This window comes from Humulus lupulus, chromosome 3 (genome assembly GCF_963169125.1).
Source record: "Humulus lupulus chromosome 3, drHumLupu1.1, whole genome shotgun sequence".
Lineage (NCBI taxonomy): Eukaryota > Viridiplantae > Streptophyta > Magnoliopsida > Rosales > Cannabaceae > Humulus > Humulus lupulus.
Genome location: NC_084795.1, coordinates 84189750 through 84207053, shown reverse-complemented (window position 1 = coordinate 84207053; position 17304 = coordinate 84189750). Strand labels below are relative to the sequence as shown.

Here is a 17304-nt window from a genome sequence, read left to right as displayed (position 1 = left end):
ACCCTCTTTTAATTTATTAACTATTAATAAATTAAATCTCTTATTTTTAGAAAGAATAAAAACTCTTTAATAAAAATAATTCATTTAAACTCAAAGGGTAAATTTTAGTGAAAATATGATTTCAAGACTTACCATTTTATATCTTGAAATAAACAAAATTTTACTTTTTTTTACCTTATGTTCCAAAATATCATTTTTACACTAAGTGTGAAAAACCTATTTTTCACATTTTTAACTACATACTTCGTTAGTTCATATCTTGAAATTTACTTACCCAATTGTTACCAAAATTTCCCAATTCCATTTTTGTTATGCCATTTAGGTCTTTGTAAAATCTTAGGTCAAAATGAGCATTTTTGATTGGTGAAATCATTTTCCAACAATGAGGTAAAAATTACCTTATTTTCAAGTCCTTATTTTTTTCCAAACTTTGACAGCTAATAACTTTCAAACCGTTTAATATTTTCTTACCAAATTTAACAGTGGACTAATAGGTTATGCCAGAAATGTGTCCACAAAATTTTAGAAAAAACTGGGTTCATTTGCCCTATGCAGTGGCTGTCCAAACTTGGTTCCGAAAATGAGAATACGAAAAAACAGTTTTTTACCTAAACTTTGAAATAGCATAACTTACTCATTTCTAAACATTTTTTAGTGTTTCAAAAGCTCAATTTTATGTACTCAATCTCAACAACATAACAGTACAATTTAATTTTACAAAAACAATATACAGTGGCTGCTTGACCCCTTGGAAGTCACAGCTTAAAACATGTTTTGTTTTAGGGTATCCTACAAAACCCTTGGGGGTTTTGGTTCCCATTTTCAAAAATCAATACACATGCATCATAAAAATTATTAAACAACTACCATAACCTTATTACATCATCAACAAGAAACTCTAAGCATTAGATATACAAAAAAAATGCTTAAAACTAAAAACCCTACAACAAACTCATCAAAAGTAAACTTTTTACCTCTTTGGTGTTCTTGCTTAAGGTTTGGACCTTCCTATAAGCTTTGACTCCTTCAAAACCTTTCAAAAACCCTAACAAACTTCCCCCAACAACATAGTCAATTAGCTATTTGAAACTCTATGCTTAAAACTTTACAAAAACCTAGATTAGTGAAAGTTTACCTTAGGGAAAATACTTCCTAGACCAAGACTTAGCCTCAAAGTTTCCTTGGTGTTCTTGGGCTTGAAAAATGGAGAGAACACTTTGAGAGGTCTTCAAAAATCAGATGATTGAATGTGAGAGAGTGGTGTGGTCGGTTGGGGAGGGATGGAAGAGATATATACTATCTAATTTACCCTAAAAACACTCAAGTGTTTTGCCCACTTGCTTTTATCCCTAACCTTTAATTAAATGGGATTTAAATCTTATAAAAGTGGGTTCACACAACTCTAAAAGACCACATGGCCGGCCACCCTTTGCCATATATGATCATTTCATTTTTTTTTTTTTTTTTTTAAGGGTTAATAAATGTTTCATAAGAAGAAAAGTCCAAATTGACTTTTGACACCTTTTTCACTCTTATTAAGTTTTAATTACCAAACTTAACATTAATTAATTAAATTAAATGTCTCTCACATTTAATTTAATTAATCACATAATAAAATTTAACCTAAGGTCCATTCATGGAATAAAATTCCCCATTTCGGCAAAATTAGGCATTTAGCACAAAATGCCTTAAAATTTCCATTTTCTTTTAGGTTTATTATTTTTGACCAAACTTTAACTTTTATGAATGTATTTTATGCCCAAAATATAATTGCCATGATTTTTCATTTTATTTTCCGAGATTTTTACCCGATCAGGGTTTTTGTGTCGGTCCAGGACCGAAAGTCTTATCTTGACTTTTAAAATCACAAAATTCATATTTTGGCTAGCAATAACTCATGGAATACTTACAAACAAAATATAATATTATTTAAAATAATATTCTTAACCCGGGGGAAAAATCCCGACCCGAGTCGTTTAAAGGTACCCAAAAACATAGGACGTTACAAGTAGAACCTTATCTTTCCAGTCTAAGATTTGAACCGGTCGCTCTTCATAAGACAAATCTGTCTGCCATTCCAAGTCTTCGTACTTCAACACATCTGTAGTATCTAAAACATACTTCTAAAGCATAGAAACATGGAATATGTCATGAACTCTCGACAATGGTTGTGGCAAAGCTAACCTGTAAGCCACCTGTCTGATCCTCTCAAGGATCTCCAAAGGTCCAATGAATCTAGGGCTCAGCTTGCCCTTCTTCCCAAACCTTCTCACCCCTCGCAGTGGTGAAACTCGCAGAAACACGTGGTCCCCAACCTAGAAGTCCACATCCCTACACTTAGGATTAGCATAGCTTTTCTGTCTACTCTGTGGAGCAAACCTTCTAGCTCGGATCTTCTCAATAGCTTCTTCAGTCTTCTGAACCATTTCCAGCCCCAAATACTTCCTCTCACCCATCTCATCCCAATGAATGGGTGATCTACATCTCCTCCCATATAACATCTCATATGGATCCACTCCAATTGTTGCTTGAAGACTGTTATTGTATGAAAACTCAATCAACGGGAGATACCTACTCTAAGATCCTTCAAAGTCGATCACACATGCCCTAGGCATATCCTCCAACACCTGAATCATCCTCTCAGACTATCCATCAGTCTGAGGATGGAAGGTCGTGCTAAACTTCAACTGAGTCCCCTTAGCCTTCTGCAAACTACCCCAAAACTTGGAGGTAAAGATGGGATCCCAGTCTGACACTATAGACTTAGGAACCCCGTGGAGATGTACGATCTCCCTCACATACAACTCTGCATACTGATCCACCGTATAAGTCATCTTCACTGGAAGAAAATGAGCTGACTTGGTGTATCTATCCACTATCACCCACACTGAGTCATGAAGCCCCACTGTCCTTGGTAAACCTCCCACAAAGTCCATCGTAATTTCCTCTCATTTCAACTCAGGAATACCCAAGGGCTGAAGCAACCCTGCTGGTCAATGATGCTCAGCCTTCACCTACTGATAGGTCAAACACCTAGCCACGTACTCCACCATATCCTTCTTCATCTCAGGCCACCAATACAACGTCCGTAGATCCTGATACATCTTCGCGGTACCCGGATGAAGTGAGTACGGCGTAGTATGTGATTCATCTAATATCTCTCATCTAATCCCCACATCAGTCGGAACACAGATCCGACCCTGATACCGTAGCAAACCAACCTCATAAATAGAATAGTCCTTAGCTGCTCCCGCTAAGACATTCTCTCTAACTTCATGTAACTGTGCATCCACCAATTGACCCTCCTTAATCCTCTCTAGTAGGGTCAACTGCAAAGTAATGTTGGCCAACTGGCCCACCACCAATTCTATCATCGTTCTAGACATCTCCCCAGCCAACTCCCTCGATATCTGAGTAGAACTAAATAACTGACCCGGGCCTCTCCGGCTCAATGCATCTACCAATACACTGGCTTTCCCTAGGTGATAAAGAATGTCACAGTCATAGTCTTTTACCAACTCCAGCCAACGCCTCTGCCTCATGTTCAGGTCCTTCTGGGTGAAGAAGTACTTCAGACTCTTGTGATCAGTGTATATCTCGCACTTCTCCCCATACAAATAATGTCGCCATACCTTCAATGTGAATACCACCGCTGCCAATTCTAAATCATTGGTAGGATACCACTACTCATACTCCTTCAGCTAACGTGATGCATAAGCTATAACCTTCCCGTTATGCATCAACTCACAGCCCAAACCCAACTTAGATGCATCACAATATACCACAAAATTTCCTTTCCCCGAAGGAAGACTCAGCACAAGTGCAGTAATAAGTCGCCGCTTCAATTCTTGAAAACTGTTCTCACACTTGCCTGACCAGACGAACTTCAAATTCTTTCGTGTCAATTCTGTCATCGGAGCCGCAATCTTTAAGAACCCTTCCACAAACCATATGTAGTATCATGCTAACCCGAGGAAACTCCGAACCTCTGAGGCATTCCTTGGCATCGGCCAATCTCTCACTGCCTCCACCTTAGATGGGTCCACCTTAATCCCATCTTCACCAACTATAGGTCCAAGGAATGTCACTTCTGGTAGCCAAAACTCGCACTTCTTAAATTTAGTGTGCAACCGATGTTCTCTTAATCTCTGTAAGACCTGTCAAAGATGTTTCTCGTGCTCTACCTCTGAACTAGAGTACACTAAGATGTCGTCGATGAAGAGAATTACAAACTGGTCCAAGAAGTCCTTGAATACCATGTTCATTAGGTCCATGAAGGCTACTGGGGCATTGGTCAAACCAAATGATATGACCAAAAACTCATAGTGCCCATACCTCATTCGGAAGGTCGTCTTCGTTATATCCTCGTCCTTGATCCTCAGTTGGTGATAACCAGATCGAAGATCAATCTTCAAGAATACCGTCTTTCCTTGCAGCTGATCAAACAAGTCGTCAATCCTTGGCAGAGGGTACTTGTTCTTAATAGTCAACTTGTTCAACTCTCTGTAGTCTATACACATCCTCAGAGTCCCGTCCTTCTTCTTCACAAACAAAACCGGAGCACCCCACGGCGAGTAGCTAGGCTTGATAAACCCTAAATCCAGAAGATCCTGTAGCTGTATCTTCAATTCTTTCAATTTTGCTGGTGCCATTCTATATGGTGCCCTTGACACTGGCTCTGTCCCTGGTGCCAACTCGATGACGAACCAAATCTCTTTGTGCGGCGGCAACCCTGGTAGATTCTCAAGGAATACATCCAAGAATTCACAAACCAGTCTAGTCTCTCCTGGCCCTGTTGGCAAAAGTCTGGTAGTATCCACCACACTAGCCAGAAAACCTACACATCCTCCCTATAATAGATCCTTGGCTCTCAGCGCTAATATCATAGGTATGTGGGGTCCACATACCGTACCCACAAAAACAAAGGGATCCTCTCCCTCCGGCTCAAAGGTCACCATCTTCTTCCTACAATCAATAGTAGCCATGTATCTAACTAGCCAATCCATCCCCAAAATCATATCAAAGTCCTCCATACCCAACTCAATCAAGTCTACTGATAGCTCCCTACCATCACCCATCACTTTCAATGCTCTAATCCATCTCCTAGAAACTACCAGTTCCTCTGTAGGCAATATAGTCCCAAACCCCGCAGTACAGTATTCACTAGGTCTACACAATCTATCAATCACCTTACTAGAAACAAATGAATGTGTAGCATTAGAGTCAATCAATACAGTAAAATGAGAGCTAGCGCTAGAAAGTTGACATGTCACCACCAAGGGACTAGCCTCGGCCTCTGCCTATGTCAAGGTGAACACTCGAGCTGGAGTCAAGCTATCCACCTTCCCTATTTCCCCTTTCTTCACTGTTGGGCAGTCCTTCTTGAGGTGTCCCACCACCCCACACACATAACAAGCCTTGGCCCGACATTCACCCGGATGGCATCTTCTGCACCTCATGCACTCTGGGTAGCTCATCCATGTGTCACCGCCTTCCTGACGGCCACCCTGAACACCCTGACCCCTCCTATCGGGACCATCAGTGATCGAAGTGTCAGGGGTCTTCCTCTTCAGATCACTGGGGCCTCTGCCCCTACCAGATCCTGAATATGGAGGCACCGCTCTGCGGACCTCTCATCTCACAGCATTCTCCCTCCAGATCTTGTTCTCTGCTTCCTCAGCGGTAAGAGCCTTCTCAACAGCCTGGGCATAAGTCGTCCCCCCAGGTACTGTTGTAATTCTCACATCTCGAGCTATCATAACATCAAGCCCTCTGATAAATCTGTCCTACCTAGTTGCATCAGTAGGCACAAGATCTGGTGCGAACTTCCGCTAACTGGCTCACTAGGATTGCCTTGTGTCGATTAATCTAAATATATACACATAATAATGTGGTCTCAATCATAACACATACATATATTCAAATATTCCCCCAAAGGGCCAAAATTACGAAAATGCCCTTCTAAGATAAACAGGGCCCACATGCATATTAATACTCATAAACATGCATTTCACATATCCATATAATCATATGATCATGCATTTAATCATTTAAATCCCACATAAACTAAATATGCCCTCCCGGCATGCTAATCAAGGCCCCTAAGCCTTATTAGTGATTTTGGGTCGTTACATAATTGACTACTGCGTCATATGGAATCAAATGCCCTAATAATTAATTAACAGAATCGTATCGGTTCCCGTTTCCCAAGTACATGACTAATAAATCATATTGGGGCCCAGCGCCCTAGGATCTGGGATTAGTAAGTCACCCTAGGGCCCATTGCCCTATCCTCTGCATAACCATCCTTGGAGCTGGCCCAGCATACCTGGTGCTTTAGCTTTCAACGAACATTGGGTCGAACAAGTCTGTAATGCACTCCTGATTAGGTCTAATCATATCAACCAGCACTCAACGCAATATGGCTCCCCTTGACTCATAAGTTAATGCTTTACAACCAGTGCTCAGAGCTATTGCCATTCTTGACTGATAAGTCAATGATTTTCTCTCAAGTATATAATGCTAACAGACATTCATCATATAACAAATATCCACATACAAAGCATTCAACATGCTTTAATCAACCATTCACAGGCATAATTATAATTATGCGCATTTACAGGGGCCAATGCCCAATCAAAACTATATTCATCATTCGGGTCAAGCCCTAATCATGTATGTCACATAATGGGTGCAGTTTTCTTACCTCAAGTTCGAGTATAATGTAAAATAAGAACAACCCTTGACCATGATCCTGATCTTGAGCCCCTAGCAGTAACCTAGTCATAATCAAATATAGAATCCCGTCAATAACGAGCAAATAAAGGCTTCCAGACCAAGTCCTAGCCTTCGGGACCTCGAATTATACCAAATCGGGTAGTAGATTCAATACCGAGCCTTTAGGTTTGAAATCCCATCATTAAAACCTAAGGTGGCTATATGTAACTAGGTGGGCCGCAACTTGACCCTGGGGGTCACAGCGCACCTCCCAGACAGACAGCCTCCCCCCCTGGCTGGAAGGAGATGCGGGCCACGACTTGCCCCTGAGAGTCGTGGCGCGACTCTTAGGAAGAAACCCCTCCTGGCCCTGGGTTCACACGAATTGCGACGCCCAAGAACAGGGTAGCGGCACAACCCTACGAACCTAGAATTCCCTAACCATGTCAAAATCCTTCCCAAAGCCAGAACTAAGTCCCCCAAACATTATCAACACACTACCAGCATCACAACCCAAGCTTTAACACACTCAAAACACCATCACAAACTCAAATCCATAACCAAGCTCTCAAACTCAAAAACACCATAAAAACAAAGAAATAACTTCATAATTCAAGCTTAGAATTATTACCTCAATCACTAGATTGTCCTTTAGCTTTACACAAACAAGATCCTAGCTCCAATTCTCTTTAAATCCAAGTTTTTCTCAAGAAAATCAAAGAGGAAATGAGAGAGAGAGTGTAACCGAGAGAGAGAGAGAGAGAGAGAGAGAGAGAATAACTTGCCTCTAAAAGACAAAGCCCCTAAAAGACCTAAATGCCCTTAAGTCCAATAACTTGCCTTCCTATGCCACAAGGGTAAACTCGTCATTAGCCAATTGTCCCGTTAATCATAATTAACGTCTCACAATTCTCGTTACTCCTAATATCTTCAAATAATTAACAAATAACTTCCCATTACCCGATCAATCCCAGTAATGTACTAAATTACCCCTAAGCTCTCCCCGAGCCCGATATTTGACCTTGTTATCGCTAACTTGCTTCCTAGGATGGCCTCGTGCCAAGTATCTCAAATATATCCACATAATATTTTGGTCTCACACCTATATCATATATATACACACAAATATACAAATATGCCCTCAACGAGTCAAAATTACGAAAATGCCCTTCTAATAAGAAATGAGCCCACATGCATGCAAATACAGCCATATAATAATATAACTCACATAATCAAGCATATAATCACATAATAATACAATAAACTAATTGTTTCCCTCAAGGCCCCCTAATCCAGGCACTAAACCATATTAGGGAATTTGGGACGTTGCAGTATGCAAGTTGAATAGGTTCATTTATGGACTTAAGCAAGCTTCACGTTCATGGAATCTAAGGTTTAATGAAATTATTAAAACATATGGTTTTGAGCAAAATATTAATGATCCCTGCCTTTACCAACTCAAGAAAAATAACATTGTGGTATTATTGATTCTCTATGTGGATGATATATTGCTCGTTGGAAACAATATCAAGAAATTATCAGACATAAAGAACCGGATGGGAACTCAATTCCAGATGAAGGACTTGGGGTGAAGCAAGTTATGTTCTTGGTATTTAGATTTTGAGGGATAGAAAGAACAAAACTTTGGCTCTATCTCAAACAGCTGATAACTCTTGAATAAGTAGTTATTTTGATTCTTTTAAACTTGAAAATGTAGAATTAGGAAGAATGATGAGCGCTTTTTGTTGTTATTTTTAGTTAATTTCTTAACTTTTGTGTTGTTGTGATTTTATTGTGCCTTGTTAGTTTTTAAGAGCTAGAAGTAGAAAAATGATGAATTTATGCATGAATTATCCAAGAAAAAATATGAAAAGTAAATTGGTTTCTAAGTTGTTTTCTTTGTGCTGAAATTTCTGATTTTTCTAGAGTATTTCCGTAGGATTCAAGTGGGGAATTTCAATATATGAAGAAGAGGGACTTGACACGTCATTAATTGAGTTGGCAAGGAGTGATGAGGTGGCAAAAATCAGAGGCAATGAGCTGCATTTTGAAGCATTTTCTAGAAGAGAAAAAAAAAAGACAAAAGGAATGGCCCAAAAATAGAGTCAAATGTGGTGGGCCTTCTAATTAGGGAAATGATTATTACCCTAGCATCATAAAAAGAAAGCAGCCACCATTTGAGAGAAAACGCTAGAGCTTCCATTGTAGATAGAAGAAGAGGAAATTCCAAGCTTGAGGAGGAGAATCCAAGGAAGAAAAGGAAGAGGAGGAAGACAAGATTATTGATTCATCATCTTTGACTTGTTTTCTCCTCTTTAATCTCATTTAACTTTGTAATTTTTATAACTTTTTCTATTTAAATACCCATGGGTTGTTTTGATTTTGGATTGTTGTTTCTTAACTTAGGCATGAACTAGATCTTTTGAGGCTTGAATTATTAATGAACCCTATGTCTTAGTGTTTAAATTTCTAGCACTTTATTTTAGCAAAAATATCCATTGTTCATTCAAGTGTGCTTAATGGTTAATTATTGTTGTTGTTTGGCCATCAATTGCAAGACGTTGAGTTATATTTGTTGCTGGAAAGTTTGAATATAATTAATGAACTTGCATGACACGAGTAGAAAATCTTGTTAAGTTATGTTTTGTGAATAGAATAGGAATGTGTTATTTACCTTGTGTAACAATTGTGAATTAAAGCTTAAAATTTAATTTTTAAACTTGATTGGCATATGAATATATTTAATTAGGCGAAAGAATTAATACCATAGGACTTGGGAAAGTTCTATGAACTTATTTTGAATTCTTGTTAACTTTGGGAATTTTGCTGAGATTTTACTGCAACAAAAGGTACAGGTTACTTGACATAGAGGAATTCAATAATTCAAGCCCATTTCAACCAATTGAATTTCTCTGCTTTTAGATTGTCATCTTAATTTATTTCAAGCGTTTTCAATTTACTTTTCACCACTATTAAATTGTTTGGTAATTGTTTTGTGCACAATTATTTGCTAAGTCAATCCATGTGGAGGCGATACTTAACTTATCATTATATTACTTGTTGACTGTGTACACTTGCACATTATTGATCAAATTATATCACAACAGCAGCTTACATAGATAAGGTGCTTGAGCGTTTCTCTATGACATATTCAAAGAAAAGACGTTTACTGTCTCGATATGGAATCTGTCTTTCTAAGAAGCAGTCTCCACAGACTCATGAAGAGGAAGATGATATGAGAAGGATTCCTTATGCATCCGCAGTTGGAAGTCTAATGTATGCTATGTTGTGCACTAGACCGGACATCTGTCATGCGGGAGTTGTGAGAAGATACCAGTCAAACCCATAAAGGGAACATTGTATTGCGGTCAAGCACATACTGAAATATCTTCGACGTACCAGGGATTATATGCTAGTCTACTCGGGTGGAGTTCTTAACCCGTTAGGCTACATCGATTCAGATTTTCATATTGATGTAGATGACAGGAAGTCAACTTCTGCAATGGTGTTTACTCTTGGGGGTGGAGCTGTGATATGGAGAAGCGTTAAGCAATCTGCGATCTCAAGTTCTACCATGGAGGCTGAGTACATAGCTACTTCTAAGGCAGCTAAGGAAATAGTCTGGCCGATGAAGTTCTATACATATCTTGGTGTTATCCTAGAAATGGATAAGCCCCTCATTTTTTATTGTGACAACAATGGGGTGATAACCAATTCTAAAGAACCTCAGAGCCACAAGAGAGAGAAGCATATAGAGAGGAAGTACCACATCATCAGAGAATATGTGGTAAGGGGAGATGTGAAGGTCATGAAGATTGCGTCTGAAGAAAATCTTGCGAATCCCATCACAAAGACACTAGGAGAGACAACTTTTCTAAAGCATATAGAGAGAATGGATTTGAGAGAAATGTCGATTTGTTTTAAAAGTGCAAGTGGGAGTTTGTTGGGTTTTATGCCCTTATAAAATCACATTTCTTATGAAATTCATTCATTATCAATAGAGTAGTAGAAATCATTTTCTTTAATCAAATTATGTTGTTTACATGTTTTATTACATGATTAATTATTATTAATATAAACGTTTATAAAATCTCAAACATATGTATAGTTACAAATATAGTGACCCGGTCATAGTGGATTATAATTGTAATTATATGTTCAAAAGTATTTTGTTCTAAGATTAAATCAGTACACTGGTTTTTTACTGATTTGGTAATCTACGATAAGAACTACTTACACATCTGGTGTGATGTCTTATCTAAGACATTGACCAAGTAGATAAGATCGGATGTATTTTGTTACATTGGACTGGAGCGATATTGACTATTGATAAGATAAGTAAGTATCGTCATTATCTAATCTAATCATATGACAACGTTGACCAAGGTCAATTCAATCTTAATTCTAAGTCATTAATATTCTGCTAATTATATTATTCAAGTCTTTTGATTTATTTGTTACCAGCTTACCCTACGGACTAGCTCATACTTACATTTTGGAGATTTGGTAGTATAAATTAGTATAAGTAATTATCATAGACATGAAATCTATACCTGTTGTTTAAGAAGCGAAACAATGATTTCCTTACCGCTTGGTTCAAGTGTTAAATGATAGAGTACTCATTTTGTAATTAATTTTACGGAAATATCATTTACAAAGAACTTAGTGGGAGTTAAGGATAGAATTCCAATGAGGGGTAAAACAGTAATTTGTATCATTCTCATTAGTAGATCATCTATAGAGGATTGAATGATGGTTATTGTTATAACAATGGATAACGTATTTACATTTGGTGTAAATCGTTTTATGAATTTAAGAGTGTAATCTCGAGTCTATAGTGGAGTCACGAGGAATTAATAAGATAGTGTGATTATTTGTTAAAAATTATTTATGGTAACTTATTGGAGCTTGAGTTCATAGATTCATGGTCCTTATGTCAGCTCTTATCAAAATAAACCTAATAGTTTTGAATAATTAATTTAATTATTAATTATAAAAATATCATATTGACTAGGTCAATGGAAATAAATAATGTTAAATTATTTATTGATATTTTGTGATAAAAGAAATAGAAGAAACTTTGAGGATTTTATTGCAAAGTCTCAAAAAGACAGTATTATAGCCAATTGAGGCAATTTTATTAATATTGATAAATTTGTATTAATATTAATAAAATGAATTAAATAAAGGTCAAAATTACAATGGGTTAATTTTGACAAGTATTTAATTAATTATAATTATTTAAATAAATAAATAAATGTTTGATTTTAGACAATTTTGGAAACAAAATTCAAACTTGGAAATAACTCCCTAGAGTATTATGTATAGAATAATACACAAAATATTGTGTTTTATTTCCTTTAATTTATTTATTAAATAATTAAAATAAAATGAGAAATTAAAACATATTTTATGTCCCAGCTAATTGCTTATATATAGTAGTGTTATAAAATGCATTAGGTTAATGGATTTTACAAGGTAAAAATTCACTCCTAATTTTCTAAACCTAGCCGCCCCTATTTCTTAGTTTTCTCTGTGGAATTCTCTTCTCATGTGTTGAGAGTTGTCCACACAAACACTAGGTTGTTTCAGAGAAAGACTTGGAAGACTGTGATCTTGTTTCAAAGCGGTTTGGATTTCTTGCAATATCTGACATTCAACAAGGACAAAAGGTTAAGGAGTCCAAATGGTCTAGTCTAATTCAGCTGTGTTTTCGTAAGTATTCTAATCTCTATTGTGCTATTTACTAATATTTGTATCAAAATCACTTTTATGCATGTATTTATGTTTTCTATTGCATGTTATTTTGTATAATATGAAGCATATATGTATGTAGACTTGTATAAATGAGATCCTACAATTTCTCCTACCACTATAAAATTATTTAATAATAATATAATGTCAATCAAATAATGTTATTTAAATATTTTTATGCACTGAAATTATTGTCTTTATTATTTTTTTAATTATTAAGTTTTTCTAAAGATGTTTTGGCATAAATGCCCATAAATTTTATCCTCGTTAACAATTGAGTAACTCAAGGATTTGTTTTTGTTTATAGAACTCAAGAACTTGATTGCGAAAAAATCTAGTTTTGTGCCAGTGAATCATTGAGTTCTATAAACAACTCAATATGTTTGAGTTCTATAAAGAAAATAAGGATATTATATATTATTGTTTTTGACAAAAAAAAATATTTTTATTAAGAATAGTATTCGGTTTTTGCATAATTATCACTTATAACTTGATGTCCCATACATGTGATATTTAACGACTGATTTGGACAAAATCTATTAGGGATTTAAATAAAGTACAAATGATAATTTAGGAATTTAAGTGATACGAAAAAAAGAACTTAAGTAAAAAATTGTGAAAAAATAAATAAATAAGGAGAGTGTGAATAATGTAAAAAAAGTTAAAAGGATTTATGTAATTATTCAGAAATATGTAAAATTATGTTTGGTTATATATGAAAATGTAGTGTTAGTTTTATCTTATAATAATGTTTGGTTGCATGTATTATTAAGAGGATCTAATATAAGTTAGAGTAATGATAGATGCAATATCAATTTGCTCACTTAAATTATATATTATGATGTGTAAGTAATCTCAATTATACAATTAAATATAATATAGACTCAGATAAAAATATTCCTAGATGAGATTATTTACACAATACAATTAAATACAATATGGGTCCTACTTAAAAATATTTATAGTTGAGATTACTTATATATCATAGTGTATAATTTGAGTGTATAAATTAGGAGTGAATAGTGAGAACATAGTACATAATAAATCTTAGTACGAGTACCAAATGTATAAGTAATACTATGTCCAAAGAGTCTGTCCCCTTCCATGTCCACAAATCTTAATAAGACGTGTCCTCTGATTTAAAAAAAAAAAACTATAAGAGCTTGTTTGTTTGAAAAATAAAATAAAAAAAAAACATGAATGTGGAAGAAGCAAAACAACAAAATTTAAAAGCAATAGGAATTTATTTACCATAAATATTATTAAGAAGCAAGTACAACATCAAATAATTACGTATATAACCACATTATTTCCGTATTTGCATGTACAAAAGAATCCAAATAAGGTTTTTAGTATAAAATGCTTCATCATATACATACAACACTCAAAAATACATTCCAATACAATGTTATAGCAAACTTGTTTGACCCGGCCGGGTTTTCCCTAGTATACATTAGCAGTTGGGGAGTATATATATGAGCCTTGTTCGAAACTCTGGCTCTGAAGTGAAAATTGAAAAACCATACTTAAGAGACAATTTGCAGCTTTTGGCTAAAGATTGAGGCAATTTTAAATTTTTAATCTTTCTAACTCAAGATGGAGAGAACCTTTATGTTATTTGTTCTTCTTTTAAGCGCAAATGTCCTATGGGCTGTTGTTGGCTCCTGTTTCTTAGATCCATTTTGTTATTTAAGCCACCTGTATTTTGCATTCTCTGATTTGAGTTTGAGCTGTTATTGTTGGCCGTGTTGTGGCTGCTAGTTTTAGAAGCTGGTACATCATGGTTATGTTTGCCCTCGTATGTTGTTATCACGGCCTTAGGATCAGTTGATGCTCTCTCCACATGCTTCCGTACATTGCAACCTGGAGTTGTGCATTTGTAGTAGCTCCTGTAGATTCAAATAAGATGATAAACAAAATTAGTAGGATTATGTGACCCAAAAATCAAGAAACATTAATCAACATAAACTATATTCTATGTTGTTACTGCCTTTAGCAAAGGCCGAGAAGGACCAGTATTATGTTGGGAAGCTATTGATTAAAATTTATTATGGTTTGTATTTATAGTATTTTTAAATTTAGATAAGTTACCATATATGTTTAAAAGAGTTTGGGTAACTACTCATTTGTGTGACAAGAGAGTTTTGTTGACCAAGTTTTAGAGATATTTTATTGGCCAAGCTTTATAATTCTGTAAATACGTATTATTTGTGTGGAGGGAGGAAGAAGGAACGAAAGTGAGAGTGAGTTTGAAAAGTAAAAGAGTGTCAAGCAAATGAGGTATTAGGATTTGGGTGGAGAGATTAAGAAAGTTTGAGCATATGTAATATTGAAGTTATAAGTGAAATAGATCTCTCTTAGTGTGCCTAATAATTTTTTTTGCTTCTTTATTATTTTGCTGTGCTGTACTTGAAAATTGTCTTCTTCTTTTTTTCCCAATAGAAGTCATGAACTAGATTCCAATTTTAATGATTCATTAAATAGTTGTAGCGACATTAGGTTATCTAGTTGATTTTAGCAAATCGTTTTCACAAGATAAAATAGTAAAAATGAGAAGCATAGTCACCTCGGATAAGGATTGCCTTTGACAACTTTCTGGCCATACTTCCGCCACCTGTAGCCATCATCTAATAAATCAACTTCACTGGTCGTCTGCACAATGATCCTAGGCTCTGTCACAGTCTTGTGTGAAGAAGCTGGCTCTGAATACCTGACTTCCGTACTCCTGCTTAAAGACGTAAACAATATAAGAAAAAAATTTAGACATTATAGACAAACGTAGAGGAAATCATTCCAAGTATATAGATTTTACCGTCTCTTGGCCTCAGGTTCATCTTCATCCTTTTCTTCACCATCTCCTACTTCTTCACTATCACTCGTCCCAGATAAATGATCATGTGTTGCTTGGCTAGATTCCTGATCCTTCCTAAGCATCGAATAAGAACTCGTCCCTTCTTTTGGTTTGTTAAAATATCCACTCTGAACTTGGGAAGCTAAATCAAGATTCCCCTGCACACTAGAATTCCCACTTGAGTTTCCATTATCTTTTCCACGCTGCTTGTTTTTAGGAGGCTGATGGTTGTGCTGGCCCTTGTAGATAATTTCGGTTACTTGACCATCAAGTGAGCGCTCGACCTTTTTCTTGACAGGACAGCTTGGATGTGTGCACTTGTAATAGCTTCTAGGGAATTCACTGCCTTTCACTTGCTTCTGTCCATATTTCCGCCAGTTGTATCCATCGTCATTAGGCTTATCAGCTGTAAAAGAAGACGAATGGGATTTTGGGTCTGGATTATGAGAGATATCTGATGATTCCTTTACTGCAATGCTGGAGTCAGACATTGAAGATGGTACTTCCTGTTGTGTGGCCGCATTTGTTGTTGAAAATGGCGGAAGCTGTGCCATTGGTGCGGTCAATGCTGATGATAAAGAAGTTAAATATTCAGAATGGGATTGAGCAGCCTGTGCTGTGACCTGTGCTAGCACCTGCTGGTGACTCATTCCAAAGGGTCCCTATAAAAAATTGCATTCATAGACCACAAAATCAGATATGCTTAGAGCTTTATACCACAAAATCCCATAAGCTGATTTGAACAAATATTTTGATGTCAAATTTCGGTTGTACGCTTCAAGTTGATGCTACTAACTACTGTGTAACTACTCAGATATAGATAGTTACCTACCTTGACTTTTATTTACTTTGGAACATTTCTCAAGATCCCAGAACATTTTCCAGATTCAACACCAACACAAATGAATTCAATTTTAAATTCAATGGTGACTACTACACTCAGCACCAGAGAAGGAAAAAAAAAACTGTTAATTTAAAATAAATATTCAGACATTTAACGAACAATACTGATTCCTAAACAGGAGCAATAGTAGTACTAAAAAGTAAGAAGTAAAAACATAGAACCGAATTTACCTGACCAGGCGAAAACAACCCTGGCGAGTCAAGCAATCCGGCGGGGCTCAATCCAGGCGGGATGGAGAAAAACGGTGACTGTGAAATCGTCAAGCCGGAGGGGCGATTCTGGTTGAACCGGAAATCGGCGTCAGCTCCACCGGAAGATGGTTGGTCTCCAATCGGAAAGTTTGTTCTAGTCGCCGAAGGCGTCATGGCACCCGCGAGGAGCTGAGAGAAAGACTTGCACTCCTCGCTTTCGGAGAAGAAGCTAGACACCAAAGTCATTGGACCTGGGCTGAAGCCCACCCCCGGACCAGCCCCGCTACTACCACCACCACCACCACCGTTGAATAGTGTTTCGAAAGAGGTCCGCGGTGGTAAAGTGATCGTAGGACGTGGTGGTCCTGTAGATTTGGACGGCGGCGGCTGCTGCTGATGTTGATTCTCAGCCATTGATCATCAAATCCCACTAGACAAAAGTTTTCAACTCCTAACTTTCTCTCTCTATCTCTGCTGTCTGGCGCGCTCTCCCGCCCTGTCTTTGGCCTGTGTGGATCTGAACTCGCCTAAACCCACAAAAAATAAAAAGTCCACGCCGTAGTTAGCCAAAAAGAGCATAAATTAAAAAAAAAAAAAAACAAGGCAATGATTTTCTTGTCTTTTTTATTATTAAAAAATAAATAAATAAAGGATTTTGTACAGGTTAAAAACGATTGGGTAATAGAGTTGTGGATGCGATTGGGGAAAACAGCTATGATTTCCGTGATATCACTTCTCAAAACTACGGAATCCTTCCTTATTTGCCACGTGTTCACTTCTCCAATGCTCAACTTTGTGCAGTTATTACCGTTGACTTGACAAAAATAGAAGATCCAAAAATAAAAGTATATGAACTCTGATAGTTTTTTTTACCAGCCTAAGCCAAA

General features: G+C 36.6%; 1 protein-coding gene across 1 annotated transcript; it reads right to left on the bottom strand.

Annotated features, from left to right (window-relative positions):
- Positions 1-13745: 13745 nt before the first annotated feature.
- LOC133822908 (probable WRKY transcription factor 4) lies at positions 13746-17007 on the bottom strand. The gene is made up of 4 exons (XM_062255373.1): positions 16397-17007; positions 15284-15984; positions 15038-15196; positions 13746-14360 (listed from the first exon to the last, which is right to left on the bottom strand). Exons 1-4 carry the CDS (start codon positions 16829-16831, stop codon positions 14081-14083), a joined length of 1575 nt encoding a protein of 524 aa, XP_062111357.1. The 5' UTR covers positions 16832-17007; the 3' UTR covers positions 13746-14080.
- Positions 17008-17304: the final 297 nt, after the last annotated feature.